At 37.6% G+C, this 20,523-nt stretch overlaps 1 protein-coding gene across 1 annotated transcript; it reads left to right on the top strand.

The window, feature by feature from the left end:
• Positions 1 to 1,015: 1,015 nt before the first annotated feature.
• ahcy (adenosylhomocysteinase) lies at positions 1,016 to 20,095 on the top strand. The gene is made up of 10 exons (XM_046860470.1): positions 1,016 to 1,173; positions 3,152 to 3,342; positions 8,098 to 8,173; positions 9,227 to 9,379; positions 9,720 to 9,832; positions 10,783 to 10,990; positions 12,737 to 12,824; positions 13,588 to 13,705; positions 16,923 to 17,117; positions 19,635 to 20,095. The coding sequence occupies exons 1-10, from the start codon at positions 1,146 to 1,148 to the stop codon at positions 19,764 to 19,766; spliced, it is 1,302 nt and encodes a 433-aa protein (XP_046716426.1). The 5' UTR covers positions 1,016 to 1,145; the 3' UTR covers positions 19,767 to 20,095.
• Positions 20,096 to 20,523: the final 428 nt, after the last annotated feature.

Here is a 20,523-nt window from a genome sequence, read left to right as displayed (position 1 = left end):
TGACCAGCTCCTCCCATGTAGTTCTGGGCTGATTTCTCACCTTCCTTAGGATCATTGAGACCCCATGAGGTGAGATCTTGCATGGAGCCCCAGTCCGAGGGAGATTGACAGTCATGTTTAGCTTCTTCCATTTTCTAATGATTGCTCCAACTGTGGCCCTTTTTTCACCAAGCTGCTTGGCAATTTCCCCGTAGCCCTTTCCAGCCTTGTGGAGGTGTACAATTTTGTCTCTAGTGTCTTTGGACAGCTCTTTGGTCTTGGCCATGTTAGTAGTTGGATTCTTACTGATTGTATGGGGTGGACAGGTGTCTTTATGCAGCTAACGACCTCAAACAGGTGCATCTAATTTAGGATAATAAATGTAGTGGAGGTGGACATTTTAAAGGCAGACTAACAGGTCTTTGAGGGTCAGAATTCTAGCTGATAGACAGGTGTTCAAATACTTATTTGCAGCTGTATCATACAAATAAATAGTTTAAAAATCATATATTGTGATTTATGGATTGTTTTTTTTTAGATTATGTCTCTCACAGTGGACATGCACCTACGAAGATAATTTCAGACCCCTCCATGATTTCTAAATGGGAGAACTTGCAAAATAGCATGGTGTTAAAATACTTATTTTCCCCACTGTAAAAATATAAAAGGGAAAAAAAAGTGGTGTTCTGAATTGCACAATTAATTCATAAGCATGGTACTGTGACAGAAGCGTGCATTCAGGTCGATTGGACGGTAGCATAGTTATTGCAGTTTTTAAGTTTTGTCCTTCTTATAGCGCCGCCAAGTGGTTTACTTTAACCAACATTTTTAACTCACACGTGGACCGAGTTTGGTGAAGATATCTCATTCCGTTCATGAGTTATAGCCATTTTAGTAAAAAGTGGCCCCGCCTATTTCGAACGTTTTGGAACGTAAAATTATAAGCATTGCTCCTCTCTTTGGTTCCCGGTGAAAGGGGCGTGGAAAGGTTTTTTTTTGTTTGAGGTTGCAGCTGAGATTGGCCGCATGAGTTCATGAATATTGTAACAAGGCGGTTCTAGCTACTTATATACTAGTTCCCGGTTTAGTGTTTTCTCTCTTCGATCATCTTCACTTCCGCGTTGGAGCTTAGAATCATATAACGACCAACTTCAGTACAAACGACAATGTGTGACAAGCTACCCTTCAAAATCGGTCAGTATTATTATTATTATTTTAATAATACCTGCACAGAAATGCTCACTTTCCGTTTTACTTCCGGAGCTTGCTTTATAGTGTATTTCACTGTTAGCCAGTGCAATCATTTCAGCTGCAAAAAGACACCATATGCATTTCCGGTTGTATATTTAGTTTACTCTAGATGGAAGTACAGGTTTGTTTATTGTTCCGACACTTTTCGATATGGAACAGTTTTCAATATGGAACTGACAACGCTGAGAAAACTGACCTACGACTAGGCTTGCAGTTTTCATTGAGCTGCATCAAGTTAACGATTAATTTTTTGCTGGTATGCCTTTTTGAAAACGGACAAGAACCGGACAGAGACATATCCGTATTACCCGGACACTTTTCTGTTCCTGACGCGCTTACAGAATGGCGACAGCCATGTTGTAAGTTGTAGTCTTTGTATGCCGCGCGTGCAGCTGCTCGGCACCCGTAAGCCTCATAACCGTAACGCACTGCTGTGGGTAGCTGAAGATAACGGATAGTTAAAGCGAGCACAAGCACGGGGTTGTGTCCAAACGGAACCAGACTTTTACCTGGCTCTCTTTTATTTCCCCCCTTCCTCTATTGCTATTGTAATTCAATGACTCGGTGACTGAAATTCTCAAAGCATAGAAAAGCCCAGCTGTATTGCTTGTACATTTTTATTTTTTTGTAAATCTTTTCGACTTGTACACGCGCTACATTCAGTAAGGCTTATCAACATTACTGTAGGCTTAAATATGTGGACTTTGTTCTGCTGATATCAGAGTCCAGAGATCAGTTTCCAAACGCAAAGTGAGCAAAAAGTTATCAATTAATAGAAGGAATAATGCAATCTGCTAAGAACTGTTTGTAGGTAATTTGAACTTTAGGTTTTAGGTAGATTTTAGGTATGATTTAGAGAAAGGAGTTCAATTCCCCAGCTCCTTCCTAAATGTGCCTAAAGAAACAGATAGCTATCATAATGATCTAGCATTTTATTGTTTTACCTGTTCCTGGCATTGTGGTTTATTTATTATCTTTATATTCCATTCACATTCATGACATGTCTGTACATTTTAGTAAACATTTCTTAAGATTGGAGCTTTGTGCTCCAAACTGTTTGCAAAGTTTCACATAGGTAGTCAAACAAATGTAAACCTCACTTAATTGACTTTGAAACTGTGAATTTGTAATGAATTCAGGCAATTAATGTGCAAATTACACAATCAAGTTTAAAACATTAGTTTTTATTAAACACAGTACAGGACCACGGGTTTTCAATATTTCATCTGAACAAGACGCAACATTTTGGGAACAATTTCCTTTGGACTGGTGAGACAGACATTTAAACATTGTGTACAGAACCATGTTTGGTGAACACCAAACACGACACCTCATGCCATTGGTCAAACATGGTGATGAAGGGGTCATTTGGGCTTCATTTGCAGCAACAGATCTAGGGGAAACTTGCAGTCATTGGGAACCCTGGCTTCTACTGTTACCAGAATATTGTTGAGAATCAATAAAAAAAAAATGTGTTTGAACAGCCAAGACAAAATCCAAAGTCCAGACCTCAAATCCACTGAGATTATTATTATTATTATTATTATTGCTATTATTATTATTTTTTTTTTACAACTGATTTCTAAATGTTGGTATTTTGTATTCTGTTCTTACTTCAAAAACACTTTACTAAAGATATTTGTTCTACGCACAATACATGCTCTAACGTGCAAGGAAAATCCTGTATGCACACCCTTTGTTAATTGACAGTAAGCCTTTTATCTGTTCACAAACCAGCATTTTCATCTTAATGTTTTTGTAGTAGGTCTTTGCATTACTTTTTATGTAATAGTTCAAGTTAAACATTGTAGCAAGTTTTTTGAAGATCAAAAGAACATGAAATGTACATCAAATTTTTTTTTTTTTCTTAATATTGAAGGCTTAATGTAGTTAACGTGTGCTCATGTGTTTTTGTTCCCAGCTGATATCAGCCTGGCTGAGTGGGGGCGTAAGGCAATTGACATTGCTGAGAATGAGATGCCTGGGCTGATGAAGTTAAGAGAGATCTATGGGCCAACCCAACCTCTGAAAAATGCCCGAATTGCCGGTTGCTTGCATATGACTGTCCAGACAGCCGTGCTCATTGAGACCCTCAAGGCCCTTGGAGCTGAGGTAAGGGAAACATTATTTTTCAACATTTTTTTTTTTTTTTTCTTTTGTAAAAAGCAAAGATTATTGATGTAAAAATAAAATTGAAAACATTAATCTTCCAGATGCTTTTCAACATTTGCTATGATGTAGTTAACAAAAGCTGTTTCAGCTGTATTTGTAGGACGTCTTTTAAATAAACTTTTAAATCAGTAAAAAATAGTACAATAAACATGCAAAAAATTAAAGGTATCATGGAATACTGTGAAGCCATCAACTTTGAATTAAATTCATTCAGTTCATTTTTATTTGTATAGTGCTTTTAACAATGGACATTGTCTCAAAGCAGCTTTACACAGAAAATACAGAAATCTGCTTCTTTCGGCTGCTCCCATTAGGGGTCACCACAGCGGATTATCCGTCTCCACACTCCCCTGTCCTCTACATCTGCCTCTTTCACACCAACTATCCGCATGTCTTCCTTCACAACATCCATGAACCGCCTCCTTGGCCTTCCTCTTTTCCTCCTTTTTGGCGGCTCCATCCTCAGAATTCTCCTACCCATATACCCCATGTCCCTCTTCTGCACATGTCCAAACTATCTCAATCGAGCCTCCCTCAGTTTGTCCCAAAAATGTCCTACATGCACAGTCCCTCTAATAAACAGGTTTCTAATCCTGTCCATCCTCGTCACTCCCAACGAAAACCTCAACATCTTCAACTCTGCTACCTCCAGCTCCACCTCCTGTCTTTTACTCAATGCCACTGTCTCTAAACCATACATCATCGCAGGTCTCACCACAGTCCTATAAACTTTCCCTTTCACTTTCGCAGATACCCCTCTATCACAAATCACTCCTACCACTCTTCTCCACCCACTCCATCCTGCCTGCACTATTCTTCTCTTTTCTAACACTCTCTATTACTCTGTGCTGTTGACCCCAGGTACCCGAACTCTTTTCCCTGCAACCGCACCACTCCACTGTCCTCCCTCTCATTCACACACATGTACTCTGTCTTACTCCTACTGACTTTGATTCCCTTTCTTTCCAGTGCATATACCTCCACCTTTCCAGGCTCTTCTCAACCTGCTCCCTACCACAAATCACAAATCTCATCCGCAAACATCATAGTCCACGGAGACTCCTGTCTGACCTCGTCCGTCAAACTGTTCCTCACCACTGCAAACAGGAAAGGGCTTAGAGCCTTGGTGCAATCCTACCTCCACCTTAAACCACTCTATTGTTCCTACTGCACACTTCACTGCGGTCACACTGTCCTCATACATGTCCTGTACCACCCTCACATGCTTCTCTGACACACCTGACTTCCTCATAAAATACAACAACTCCTCTCTTGGCACCCTGTTGTACGCTTTCTCTAAATCCAACAACACACAATGCAACTCCTCCTGACCTTCTCTTTACTTCTCCATCAACATTCTCAAAGCAAATAATGTGTCTGTGGTGCTCTTCCTCGGCATGAAACCATACTGTTGCTCACAGATGGTCACCTCTTCGCTCAGCCTGGCTTCCACTACTCTTTCCTATAACTTCATGGTGTGACTGATCCACTTTATTCCCCTGTATTTACTGCAGGTCTGCACATCTCGCTTGTTCTTAAAGATCGGTACCAGCACACTCCTTCTCCATTCCTCAGGCATCCTCTCACCTTTCAAAAACTTGTTGAACAATCTGGTTAAAAACTCCACTGCCATCTCTCCTAAACGTCTTCATGCATCTAGCGGTATGTCATCTGGTCCAACCGACTTTCCACTCTTCATCCTCTTAATCGCTGCTCCCACTTCCTCCTTACTAATCCTATCCACTTCCTGCTTCACCAACTCCACACCATCCAGCCTTCTCTCTTTTTCATTCATCAGCTACTTAAAATACTCCCTCCATCCTCAACACACTCTCCTCACTAGTCAACACATCTCCATCTCAATCCTTTATTGCTCTAACTTGCAGCACATCCTTCCCAGCTCGGTCCCTCTGCCTGGCCAATCGGTATAAATCCTTTTCTCCTTCTTTAGTGTACTTCTAGCAACTTCTCATACAGCTGCTCATATGCCTTATCTTTGGCTTTCGCCACATTCCACTTCACCTGCTGCCGCATCTTGTACTTTTGCCTACTTTTCTCATCACTCTGTCGATCCCAATTCTGTTTTGCCAACCTCTTTCTCCTTATGCTCTCCTGCACTTCCTCATTTCACCACCACGTCTCTTTGTCTTCCTTTCTATTTCCAGAAGTCACACCAAGTACCTTTCTAGCAGTCTCCCTTTTCAATTCTGCAGTAGTTGCCCAATCATCTGGCACCTCTTCACCACCTCCAAACCCCTGTCTGACCTCTTCCCTGAACCTTACATTACAGTCTTCCCTATTCATTTCTCACCATCGTATTTTTCTTTCAGTCCTCTCTCTCCTTCTTTACCTCCAAAGCCATCCTACAGACCACCATCAGAAGCTGTCTAGCTACACTGCCATCTGCCAACACCTTACAGTCTCATTCTCCTTCAGGTTGCATCTACTACATAGAACAAGTACACCTGTGTGCACCTTCTTCCACTTTTATACATCACCCATGCTCCTCCTTCTTAAAATAAGTATTTACCACTGATTTTCCATCCGTTTAGCAAAATATACCAACATCTGCCATTCCACATTCCTCTCCTTTAGGCCATACCTACCCATCACCTCATAATCACCTCTGTTCCCTTCACCTACATGCCCATTAAAGTCTGCCCCAGTCACCAAGCATTCATTCCCAGGTACACCTATCATTTCATTTAACTCATTCCAGAATTTTTCGTTCTCCTTCATCTCACAACCCACTTGTGGAGCATAAGCACCGATGACCTTTAACATCACTCCCTTCAACTTCCACCTTCATGTTCATCACTCTATCAGAAACTCGCTTCACCTCCACTACACTCTTACTGTACTCTTCCTACAGGATCACCACTACACCATTTCTCTTTTCATCCACACTATAGTAGAACAGTTTAAGCCCCCCTCCACTGTTCCTGGTCTTATCTCCCTTTCTACTTGGTCTCCTGAACACAACCTATTTACCTTTCTATGCCCCATTATATCAGTTAACTCTCTCCCTTTACCAGTCATAGTACCAACATTTAAAGTACAAACTCTAACCGCCACTCTTCCACACTTCTCCTCCTTTTTCTGCTGTCTCTGTAGTAGTAGTTTTTCCACTGGAACCCTGTTGGTTAACAATACCTGTGGCGGTCGTTGGTAGCCTGGGCCTCGACCGATCCGGTATGAATTTCTGATTCGTGATCCGCGTATTTGATTTTACGAATGTTTTCTGCTGGATGTCCTTCCTAACGCAACCCTCCCCATTTATCCGGGCTTGGGACCGGCTTTCGCAACCCTAATGTCTGGGTTAGAGCTAATTCGGAAATAAAGAATCAAAAAGATTAATCTTTATAATTGTTAGTTTGTCCCTAATAAGCTGGTGGTGACTGTGGCAAGGAAAAACTTCTTGAGATGGCATATGGGAAAAAACCTTGAGAGGAACCAGACTCGGGAGGGCACTCATTCTCATTTGTTTAGTACAGTTGAACGTTGTTGAGGTGTGCAGTAATGTGATATTTGATAAAATGCAACCCGTAGTCCTGAGCTATAAGTAGTAGACTGTTGACATTAAGTACAGTTCAAATCCATCCTTAAAGCTCCAGTGTTGCTCCATAATTTCATGGATCTTTAGGCTGTTTATGCGAAACCATCCCAAGTTGCACAGAGTGGCTTCCAATCGAAGCGGGCAGATCTGGGGAGAGAAGAGCAACAGGAACACTGGTCACTGGTACCTCAGGAGCATGTTTAGCAGAGAGAAAGAAGGAGTAAAACCATTATTTGGAGAAAATGGGGCAAAAACAGGATATCCCTACAAATTTGACAAAAACGTGTCTGGGCTGATTAAGACGCACAACAATAAAGGAACTGAAGGACCGTCTGTTAAGTATTAGCAACTGCCTGCATGTGACTATCTTTTGACATCCTCATGTCTGTGCAATGGTGTAAGGAAGCCTTTTCTTAAAAAAAAAAAAAACAACAAAAAACAATCATTCCTTACACCTAGGAAGTGCTGCGATAATGGCTTGATTCACTTCTTTGGATGATCCACTTTACTACTGGCGCATGAACCAAGAGCACTTTCCATCGCTTGCACGCAGGTATTTATCTGCCCCAAGCACCAGCACAGAGAGTGAGAGATTATTCAGTGCAGCATGTTCTCGGTTACTCTTCTCACTTCTTGTGCCAGACAAGCTAAACAACGGTTGTTCTTGAGAAACCTGACACTTTTATTGGACTGGAAAGCAGTCAAATTTGCTATGTGCATAAATAATAATGTATTTGTTTGGCAATAAAAGAAACTTATTCTTGTTTGTTTTACTCCTGTTTTGCACAATAATTTACATTTTTATGTTGAAAAGAACTCAATGGAAAATAATCTTAGAATTTTATTTTAAAATATTTTATTCCCTTTTTTTTTTTTGAAGAAGAAGAATTCAGTGGGATTATTTTATGGAATTTGTAGTTTTTCAGTTCAGATAATACAATTTCACAAAATGAAAAGGTCTAATACAATGAATTATACAAAAAGTATTTTAAAATAATTAATAATAAGCTATTTTAGGTTTCAGTTTTCAACCAAGTGCATTTAGAATTTTTGGTTTTAGCCCATAATTTTCATTTCGGTGCATTCCTATGGATTCTATAGATAGCAATGTTTTAATCTTATATTCCCCCCCCCACTAGGTTCAGTGGTCTAGCTGTAACATTTTTTCCACTCAGGACCATGCTGCTGCTGCCATTGCCAAAACCGGTGTTCCAGGTATGTCTGTGTGCCTGTACATATGCCTTGCCACAGTTTAATGTTCAATTTGTTATAGACTAAAACAACTAGTTGTAGACTAAATCCTTTACTATTAACCCTACCAAAAGTATTCCAGAATCCATAAGATTTGAGTTTATAAATTGTAAAAGCTTATTTTTGAAATGTGGAGTCACATAACTAAACTGTAGCAACAGCTGTGATCTTTGGGCCCTCAGGTGACACTGCATTTAAAACAGTCATTATTCTGTAAAGGAAATCACTGACTTTTGACAGTGCATCCAAGCCAATGCAGTATCATAATTCTGCATACCATCCACAAATTCAGGTTAAGCTTTATCATGTAAAGAAGAATCCAAATGTGAATATGATCCAGAAATACCACCATCTTCTCTGGGTTGAAGCTAATTTTAAAAGGACTGGGGCAAAGTCAGATGAACTGTTCTGTGGTCAGATGGTCTCCCACTAAAGAGGTGTGGGACCATTTGGCTTGTCATCAGCCCTCAGTTCAAATATTTGCAAATGTGATGGTATAGGGATGCAGCTTTTTTAGCACAACAAATGCTTCTTTCCAGATTCAATTTATTAATTTTTTTCCTCCCTTGCTTACTTCATCAAGAGAATGTTAAACTGCATCCTGTGTCTATAATAGCATGGCTTTATAGAAGAGTCCAGCCATCAAGTTCAATATTAATTTTTTTTCCCACTTAAATGGGACATTTCCTTAGATTAAACATTTGTTTTATATTCTATTTTGAATTAAATGTGTTTGAGATTGGCAAGTCATTGCATTCTGATTTTATTTACATTTTACATAGCATCCCCACTGACTTTGGGATTCCAATAAAGTTCCAAAGTAAAAAAGACAATTGAACTTGCAATCAAAGCTATCAAATCGATTTCTTACCCACTAATGCTAGTAACAGGTTTCTGCTAGTGTTTGTACACTAAATGTACTATGCATTATTTCGCACAACTTTTTTTCATTCATTGTACAAGCACTGATGCGCTTTTTTTTTTTTTTTTTGTTTTGTTTTGTTTTTTTAAATAAAGTGTATGCATGGAAAGGGGAGACAGATGAGGAGTATGTGTGGTGCATTGAGCAGACTATCTACTTCAAAGATGGCCAGCCTCTCAACATGATTCTGGATGATGGTGGTGATCTAACCAACCTTGTGCACCAGAAATATCCAAAGCTGTTAGAAGGTATAGTTGAGTATAGGTGAAGAAACTGCAGTTTATTGTAAACATAACAATCCATGATTGTTCTGCTTATTTTTCGAATGTCAATCACCACATATTTGCATCTGACAACCTTGTTTTAACTCAAATTTTAGTTGCAAATTGGCTCACAAACTTGTCCAGGCCAGCTGTTCAGTTCAGAGTCTGAAATTGCAGACTGTTAGGCCTGTACTAAAAATTATTTATTAAAAGCAAATAATACCTACCTGCAATTATACATCTGTTATGATGATGATTGCATTAGGCTGGTTTGCGTTCATAAATGTTTTTTTTTTCTTTTTTTTTTCTTTTTTTTCCCCCCCAGGTATTAAGGGTCTTTCTGAGGAGACCACCACTGGAGTTCATAACCTCTACAAAATGCTGAAGAAGGGTGAACTCAAAGTTCCTGCTATTAATGTCAATGACTCTGTTACCAAGGTATTTGCAAGTTTTAGTATATAAAGTCAATAGTGCTAATTTGTTTGCAGAAAATGTCTAAATTAACCAAACCTTATCACAAATGAAAAATCGTTCATGGCAAGAAATACAGATGAACGTTCCCTATACATGGAAATAATGGTACATATATAAAAGTACATCATATCATGCATTTCCAAAACTAATCATTCACGATGATAAGTGTATATATAATGAGTAACTGTGGTGAGGTCTTGATTAGTTAGTAAAGATGCATTGCAAAACTGTACCCTAGTCATTTTGCCACTATTTCCTTTCTTTTCTGTATTTCTTTAGCTGTAATACAGTAATCATTCTTAGACTAAATGTATGAGACTTACATTTATGACCAATGAAATGAGTTAGAACTTTAGGAGGCCCAGCAGCTCTATTTTGTATCTTGATGGTTATGCAAGTGCATCCTTTCAAAAATCTGTTATCCGCTGTTAATTAAATGTTTGATCTCCAGCTGTGATCCCTTATGAATTTTTATCTTATTTATTTATCTTAAAATTTAGTGAAGTCAACGTACATGACTTGTAGAATGTTCAAATTCAAATTTTGCCACATACACTTTCATACAGAGTACGACATGTAGTGGAATTCTTTTTTACGACTGGTAAACATGAAAAATAGAATATAAGGTTAAAAATAAAGTAAATTATAAACAAAAAGTATACGTTTATTCCATGTGTGTATTCTGTATTTTCTCAATGTAGATAAATTACTAAAAGAATTTAGTTTTGGTATCACTGTATACACTGTGTGTATGAATGACTGCTTATGGTAACTTTCTTCACACTAATGTGACCTTATATAAACAACACAATTTTCATATTAAGGTTCAAGATGTCTCATTGGAAAAAGTCTTGAGAAATTTCAGTGTGAGTATCAGGTGATTTTTAGCTTTAATTTTGATTTTTTTCTCACAGAGTAAATTTGATAATCTTTATGGCTGCCGTGAATCCTTGATTGATGGAATCAAGCGGGCGACTGACGTAATGATTGCTGGTAAGGTGGCTGTGGTAGCTGGATATGGTGATGTTGGCAAGGGATGTGTTCAGGCTCTTCGAGGCTTTGGTGCCAGAGTCATAGTCACAGAGATTGACCCTATCAATGCCCTACAGGCTGCAATGGAAGGTATGAGTTTAGCTTCTTTGTCATACAAAAAAAAATTGCTACTTCAAAGTATATAAAATTTTCATTTTAGTATAGTCACTGTGCAGCTTATATAGCAGTACAGATTTTAAAAATGTTAATGGCTGCATGTTACACAAGTTATTTTTAGAGGACAGTAAATCTGTGCTGCTATATAAGCTGCACATTGGCTACTCCAAAGTGTGTTGTGTGTGTGTGAGAGAGAGAGAGATGTGTGTGTGTGTGTGTGTGTGTGTGTGTGTGTGTGTGTGTGTGTGTGTGTGTGTGTGTGTGTGTGTGTGTGTATATATAAAAAAATATATATATATATATATATATATATATATATATATATATATATATATATATATATATATATATATATATATATATATATATATATATAATATATTAGTGCCCTCCACAATTATTGGCACCCTGTTTAAGATGTGGTCGTGGACTTCTAAAAAATTCTCCTTTTTTTTTCTCTTTTTTTGCATTTGGGTTCTATGTTGTTTTTAAAAAAAAAAAAAGGAGAATTTTTAGAAGTCCACGACCACATCTTAAACAGGGGTGCCAATAATTGTGGAGGGCACTGTAATGTGTGTGTGTGTGTGTGTGTGTGAGTGAGTGAGAGAGATATATATATATATATATATTAGATAGATAGATAATATAATCTCGCACATACATAACCATAGGATGTTAATTCCCCCCTGGTGACCACAGTAGTGTATGCACACTATTGAACGTTCACTAAAATGAGTAAAAACCAAATGGAAATTGACAGTGAAAACCATGTTTTTCAGGCAAGATTGGCGAAAGATTATCTTTTGTATCTTAACATTGATTCAATTGTGCACCAGCAGAAAAAGCCACATGTTTCTATTTGAGATTATTTGGCAGTAGGAATGTGTCTACAAATGAATGTGTTTGGGGAAATCTATGCACTGAATTGTTCTTATAGTCACTATTATATTACTATTATAATTTCTTTTTTTTTTTTTTTAGGGATAGTTCACCCCAAAATGTAAATTGTAATCATTCACTCACCTGTATCTGGTTCCAAATCTGTTTGAGTTTCTTCCATTTTCTTTCAAATAGAAGAAAGAACCTTGTACAAGTTTGGAACAACCAAGTGTGAGTGAATGATGATAGAATTTCTTAGGGGGTGGTTGTGTAAACAGTACCATTTAATAACTGCTAAATTTATATAGAACTTTTAACTGTTCTCTAAGGGTAGGTTGAGTTCTCATAGCTACTAATAAAAAATAGGGTATTTGTTAAATCACAAGCAAATGTACATATCTCAACAAAGTTGGCAATTTGAATGAGCATAACTGCACAATTCTCTCATTGCATTAATTAAAGTGTAAATTAAGAAATTATGTAACGTGTTCATCTGGATTAATAGTCTTGCCCCTGGTATAAATGCTTGCCCTCATCACTATGTAAAGTGTGTGTGTGTGTGTGTGTGTGTGTGTGTAAGTGTGTGTGTGTGTGTGTAAGTGTGTGTGTGTGTGTGTGTGTGTGTGTGTGTGTGTAAGTGTGTGTGTGTGTGTGTGTGTAAGTGTGTGTGTGTGTGTGTGTGTGTGTGTGTGTGTAAGTGTGTGTGTGTGTGTGTGTGTAAGTGTGTAAGTGTGTAAGTGTGTAAGTGTGTAAGTGTGTAAGTGTGTAAGTGTAATTTTAACTGCCAAGGGACATGAACAGATGCTGTTTTTGGTCAAATATACTTGAATGCCTTTACAGGCTATGAGGTGACAACAATGGATGAGGCTTGCAAGGAGGGAAACATTTTTGTGACCACTACTGGCTGTAAGGATATCATTCTGGGCAGGTATGTGATTAGGCAAAACTATGAGCATGTACTTTCATATTTACATTGTTGTGTATGCAGCATTATGAAAGTGTTCAGAATTTCCTGAAAAGGCTGGTAATGTTTTGTGCACTTATACATTTTATTTTTATTTTTTACTAACATTTGTTCATGAAAAGTTATTTAAAGTTAAAATCTTGATCTAAAATCACCAAACTAATTACCACTGCTATAAATGCAGTGCATGTACAGTGAATGATGGTGATAGTGAATGATGGTAAGCAAATACTACTAGCTAGTGTTAACAACTGAGGTGGGCTTTGTCAAAATATACAGTATTTGAATTAAATAAAATTAACACATGTCACACTTATTGTAATCATTTTCTGGCCAATCATAAAATACAATATAAATGCATTTATCAATATACATTGTTTTAGTGTAGATTAGCCCTTGGCATGGCATTGGAGGAATAATAAATAAATAAATAAAATTGTAAAAGTTCTGATGAATATTTGCTGTACATTATTTTGTAATTAAACATTATAATTTAATTACAACATTGAAAACTATAGAAGTGACTTTTGTCATTCATTAGAATGTAAAAAAATATAAATTTATGTAAGTACTGTGCAGTGTATGAAATTGTTTACAATAAAATACGTTAACAGTTTTGGATACCATTTAATGTTCTGTTTTAAATAACTTGTAATAATTTTTAATATTTATTAATTTAGTAATATTTTTATTATTTGTTCATGCTGTTTCTCTTTCCAAACCACAGGCACTTTGAGGAGATGAAGGATGATGCCATTGTTTGCAATATTGGTCATTTTGATTGTGAGATTGACATGAAGTGGCTCAATGAAAATGCTGCAAAGAAAATCAATGTTAAACCACAGGTAGAGTGTTTAAGTGATCATGAGTATGAAACAAAGAAAAAAACTCCAATTTGCACATTACTTACAGCGGGGAAAATAAGTATTTGATACATCAGCATTTTTATCAGTAAGGGGATTTCTAAGTGGGCTATTGACACAGAATTTCCACCAGATGTAGCCATCAAGCCAAATATTGAATTCATACAAAGAAATCAGAACATTTAAGTATACAAGTTGAGTCATAATAAATAAAGTAAAATGACACAGGGAATAAGTATTAAACACTTTTTTTAATACTTTGTAGAAAAGCCTTTGTTGGTGATTACAGCTTCTATACGCCTCTTGTATGGAGAGACCAGTCGTCTACATTGCTCAGGAGTGATTCTGGCCCATTCTTCCACACAAATGGTCTTTAAATCTTGAAGGTTCCTTTGGCCTCTTTTATGAACTTTGATCTTCAGTTCTCTCCATAGATTTTCTATGAGATTTAGGTCAGGTGATTGACTGGGCCATTCAAGCAACTTGGTTTTCTTTCTTTGAAACCACTTCATTGTTTTCTTGGCCTTGTATTTGGGATCATTGTCTTGCTGAAATGTCCACCCTCTTTTCATTTTCAGCTTTCTGGTAGATGGCAGCAGATTTTTATCTAGAATGTCCTGGTACATTTCTCCATTCATCCTGCCTTCAATAATATATAGTCTGCCAGTACCCCTTGCTGAAAAGCAGCCCCAAACCATGATGCTTCCACCCCCAAACTTAACTGTTGGTATGGTGTTTTTGGGGTGGCGGGCAGTGCCATTTCTTCTCCAAACATAGTGTGTAGAATGACTGCCAAAAAGTTAAATTTTGCTTTTATCTGACCATACTACAGTCTCCCAATACTCCACAGGCTTCTCCAAATGCTCTTTCGCAAACTTTAACCGAGCCTCAACATGCTTTTTTTTTTTTTTTTTTTCTTTTTCAGCAATGGAGTCTTGCGTGGTGAGCGTGCATGGATGTCATGGCGGTTCAGTGCATTGCTTATAGTTTTCTTTAAAACAACAGTACCTGCTGATGCAAGTTCTGCCCGAGTGGTTCTTGGCTCTTGGCGAACTCTCCTGATTATTCTTTAGACTTCTCGGACAGGGATCTTGCGTAGAGCACCTGATCGCAGCCGGTTTATGGTGAACTGATGCTCTTTCCATTTCCGGATAATGGCCCCCCACAGTGCTCACAGGAACATTCAGCATTCTGGAAATGCGCCTTTAACCATTCCCATCAATATGCTTTTCAACGATAAGATTACGAAGATCTTGAGCGAGTTCTTTGCTTTTACCCAGCATGAAGTCTTTCCTGTGTGCCTCCTGGGTGATGAGAAGCCTTTATAGGCCATCAATTAGTACTGATAGGGGGCAGGGTTTCTCTCAGATTTCAGGTGATCTCCTGGCATTCTATGCCATTTTGCACCTTATCTTCATGTGTTCAATACTTATTCCCTGTGAAATTTCACTTTATTTATTATAACTTGTATACTTAAATGTTCTGATTTTTTTTTATTAATTCAATATTTGGCTTGATGGCTACATCTGGTGGAAATTTTGTCAATAGCCCACTTAGAAATCCCCTTACTGATAAAAATGCTGATGTGTCAAATACTTATTTTCCCCGCTGTATATACATGTTTGTTTATTGCAATTTTTAAATCCAATAATATATACCCATCAGGCATATCATTGTGACCACTTGCCTAATATTGTGTTGGTTCCCCTTTTGCTGCCAAAACAGCCCTGTCCTGTCAAGGCATGGAATGCACTAGACCCCTGAAAGTGTGCTGTGGTCCCTGGCACCAAGGTGTTGGCCCATCCTACAGATTCTCGAGTGGATTGAGATCTGGGTAATTTGGGTGCTAAGTCACCACCTCAAACTGGTTATTGTTCTCCTTAAACCATTCCTGGACCATTTCTGCTTTGTGGAAGGGTGCATTATCCTGCTGAAAGAGGCCACAGTCATCAGGGAATACTATTTGCATGAAAGGGTGTACATGGCCTGATACAATGGTTATGTAAGTGGTATGTGTCAAAGTATCATCCACATGGGTGGCCGGTTTCCCAGCAGGACAAAGCATCACACTGCCTCCGTTGGTTTGCCTTCTTCCCGTAGTAAATTCTGGTGCCGTGTGTTCCTCCGGGCAAGCGACGCACGCGCACCTGGCCATCCACATGATGTAAAAGAAAACCTGATTTATCAGACCATTGCGCCGTGGTCCAGTTCTGATACTCGCATGCCTATTGTTTATGCTTTCGGTCGTAAACGGGTCAGCTTGGGTACCCTGTCTGTGGGTTCAAAGCCCCATACGCAACAAAATGCGTTGCTCTGTGTATTCTGAACCAGCTTTAACTTCTTGAGCATCTATTGGATTGGACCACATGGCCCATTCGTCGCTCCTCAAAGTGCATCGAGGCGCTTTGCCGGCCCATGACCCTGTCACCGGTTCACAATTGTTCCCTCCTTAGACCACTTTTGATGACTATTGCAGATGGGAACACCCAACCTGCAGTTTTGGAGAGGCTCTGATCCATCACAATTTGTCAAACTCGTTTAAATCCTTATGCTTACCCTTGTTTCTTCTAAGACATCAAGTTAGAGAGTGGGATATATTAGACAGCATATGAATATTTTGTCCTTAAACAGGTGCTATGATGAAGAGATAATCAATGTTATTCACTTCACCTGTCAGGGGTCATAATGTTATGCCTGGTCAGGGTGCGTGTGTTATTTTTCTTTATGTGAAATTGTGTTGCATATAGATGAGTCTAACCATATAAAAAAAAAAGATAAAAGGGTCATACCTTTTAGCCAGTTATAGCAAGGGAATCTTGACAGTTGGACATGTAGAAAGTGCTTACAGTATGCACAAATGAAGTTACTGAGAATCACAATAACAGTAGAATGTTAATCGAAGATTGTGGCCTCAGCTCTATTGTGATCTTATCTATAAATGATAACTTATATGTAAACTCCTCATAGCATTTAACCCATTATCCTTGACTGTGCATTATAATTGGTTATAAACACTTTTGCTAGAGAGACAAGACCATATGGTTAAAGAATTTTTACCAAAAATTTTACACATTTTCGAGTATTTTCATTGTGGGAAATTATTTATTGAAAAAAGTTCTGGACTAAAGTGTCCTTGATTGTGGTTAAATGCTTGTTCCAGGATGACTTTGGATCTAATTATTCTCTTTTCTGACACCAGGTTGACCGTTACCTTTTGAAGAATGGACGCCATGTTATTGTTTTGGCTGAAGGGCGACTTGTAAATCTGGGATGTGCCATGGGTCATCCGAGCTTTGTAATGAGCAACTCCTTTTCCAATCAAGTCCTTGCCCAGATTGAGCTTTGGACCAATACTAGCAAATACACAGTTGGTGTATACTTCCTGCCCAAAAAGGTAATTTATTTTTATTTATTTATATTTATTATAAAAGTTCAAATAAAAGCCATATGTAAGCGCACACAGATTGGCGTGTGTGTGTTCATACACACACACATACATACATATACATTATATACACAATGTATATGTGTGTATGAACTGTATCAATAAATACAATATGAATATATTCTAGTTTGGAAATAACCTAGTCTTTTAGTGCTTTTGAGAGACACATGCATGTTTTTTGTTTTGGTTTTTATATGCAAATATAAATATTTAAGTAATAAAGTTTTACTTGGCCAAACAAATATATAAATGTAGAAATTTGTGTGTGTGTATGTGTGTGTGTGTGTGTGTGTGTGTGTGTGTGTGTGTATATATATATATATATATATATATATATATATATATATATATATATATATATATATATATATATATATAAATAAATAAAAGCAGTGGCACTAAACGACAAACAGTTGATTTAACAATTTTTATTATTGCCTTACAATGCCACCTGTCAAGAGGTAGGATACATTAGGCAGCAAGTGAATGCTCATTTCTCAAATGTAATGTTGGAAACATAAAAATGGGCAAGTGTAAGGATTTAAATAACTTTGAGCCAGCTTAAATTGGGATTGATAGACTGCCATATTGGCGCATCCCCAGAACTTCTGGAGTGTTCCAGGTATGATGTGGCTAGTATCTATCAAAAGTGGTTCAATGAACAACTGATAAGTAGAGTGTCCCCCAAGCCCTATTGATATGTGGAAAGTGAAGTTTAGCAGGTCTGGGGAACAGATGGCACCAAGATGCATTCCCCAGGGTTGGGGAATTCACATAGATGTTACTTGTACCCATACAACCCACCAAAACAGTGTTGCAGACTAAGTACACCACTTTTATGGCATTGGTATTCATGAGAACATGACATGAGTTCAAAGTGTTGACTTGGCCAAGATCTGAATCTAATCGAGTGGCTACTGAATGTATTGACCAACAATCCCATAAATGCTAGCCTTATCTCACAACTTACAGGACTTGAAGGACCTTCTGCTATTATCTTTATGCCAGATTCTACAGCACATTTTCAGTGAGTTTTGGTGTCTGTACCTCAGCAGGACTGATTTTGTCAATATCGTTATAATATAGCTGATTGCTGTATATACAACCCATCAGATACAAGAAGGGTTTTGACATTCAATACATTAAAATGTTTTCATACATGTAAAGGCATTAAAATGCAATTTTATGCACAAAACTGTCCATGCAAATGGATGTTAAATGGGACAACATTGTGAATTCAGTTGGAAAACTTTTTGCCATGGGTAGCACCTAATTACATGGATTTGATGTTAACAAGAAACAATTTTTTTTCCCACATCTTGTATTGAGTAATGTTGTGAAACTTAAGACAGGGACTATCAAATTTCTTCAGTTAAATATACATTGCTGGAAAGACTTCAGATTAATGCATTTTCAGATGTGAAAGCTGTCCATTGCATAAGCACTCATGCATGCCCATACAATCAGAGAAGCAAGCTTTTGAACTGAATGCTGATGACAAGCTAAATGATTCCCCTTCCTCTTTAGTGAATGTGTATGTGGTGCCCATGGAGTCCAAAAATAATAAAATTTTGATTAATCAGACCATAGAACGGTTTCACACTTTGCCACAGACGATTTAAATAAGCTTTGGCCCAGCGAATATGGCCACTTTTCTGGCTCATGTTCATATAGGGCTGCTTCTTTTTATGATAAAGCTTCAACCTGCATTAGTAGGTTAAATATAACAATAGGTTTCACAATAGCATTTTCCCACTCTCATAAGTTTGCTTAAATAGAGGCATGGCATTGCAACCTCGCATCTCCAGGGTGCATGGTTCAATCTGCAGCTCTGATTTGTGATGAAAACATGTTTATTATATGTTAATATTTAAGTGTTTAAAGCCATAATTTCTGCCCAGTTCCAATTATATGCTGCAAAACTGATAGGTACTCTGGTTTTCTTTGCATTAAGCAATAAATGTGTTTAAATGACCTGAGGAAGTAGTCATGGCAGAGCATCTCATGGAAGGAAACTCAGCATTTTGTGATATCACTGGGTAGTAATTATTATCATCAACGTATTTAACAATTAGTCTTGTTTATAGTAGTTTGTTCAAATAATTAGGTTTAGGTATTTAAGGTTTTATTTTATTTTTAAAATATCACCAATTCCTAAAAGAATTTCATACAAAATTTTGTTGAACCTCTGAATATAAGCTGAAAGTATATGCTTCAATCACCTCCAGATTTGCTTTCTTTGGAATCCTAAAAATATGAAAATTCTCACTGTTCAATCACTTATGGATCTGACTATGTACTTTATTTGACAAGATGTATAAATGCTTAATTAGTAGACCATATGTTTTAGTACTATATTAAATATAAGAAAATAGTTTCATAGTCAAAGCCCATTCATGGGGATATCTACTAGCTTTTGCCTCATTTCTAACCCATCTTTTTTTCTCTTTCTCCTGATAAATGCAGCTGGACGAGGAGGTAGCTGCTGCCCATTTAGACAAACTTGGTGTCAAACTGACGAAGCTAACGGATAGTCAAGCTAAATACCTGGGTATACCTTGTGAGGGTCCTTTCAAACCAGACCATTATCGTTACTGAGGAGCCTCTGCCAGCTGGTCAACATTCATGGACAGTCAAAGTAGTAGTGGATAAGAAATGACATTTTCAATAAAATAATTCAGGCTCATACCTGCAAAGTCAAAACAATGTCTCTCTCTCTCTCAGATGCCAGGAAGTGAAGTGGTGACTTTCAAGCTCTTCATGTGTTACTATACCATTTGGTTTACTATCATTTTGCTTCAGTAGAAATTTTCTTTCTAGCCATCATTTTGTGAATTCTGTTTGAGTATACTCAAGGTTTTAACATTAAATATTGCCCGTCATGTTTCAGGATAAGTTTAAGTGATGAAATAAAGAACATGCCTCAATTTAATTGTTAGGGTTTTTTTCTTTTTAATATGAGGGCTTTACTCTGTTTACTATTTAAACATTATCCAACATATACTGCTGTACAAAAGTTTTAGGCAGGTGTGAAGAAATGCTATAAAATTAGAAATTTTAAATGCAAAGTGAGTGAACTGAAGAAAAATCTAAATGAACTCAATGTTTGGTATGACTACCCTTTTAATTCTTTGGCTTCCTTACACTTGCACAAGTTAGGGATTTTGTGGGATCAGAGTCAGATGTATAATTACCCTCTAAAACCAAGCAGGTGCTAATAATCAATTTCATATGCAAACTGAAACAGTCATTAACTGATGGAAACAGTCCTCCTAAAGGTGAGGTTGTTTACAACAGTTCCTTGTCACAGACCCAGCACCATGGCAAGACTGAGCATAGTAATAAGACACAAGAT

Source organism: Silurus meridionalis, chromosome 1 (genome assembly GCF_014805685.1).
Source record: "Silurus meridionalis isolate SWU-2019-XX chromosome 1, ASM1480568v1, whole genome shotgun sequence".
Lineage (NCBI taxonomy): Eukaryota > Metazoa > Chordata > Actinopteri > Siluriformes > Siluridae > Silurus > Silurus meridionalis.
Note: the sequence above shows the minus strand (reverse complement) of the source record. Positions and strands in the feature narration are given on the sequence as shown.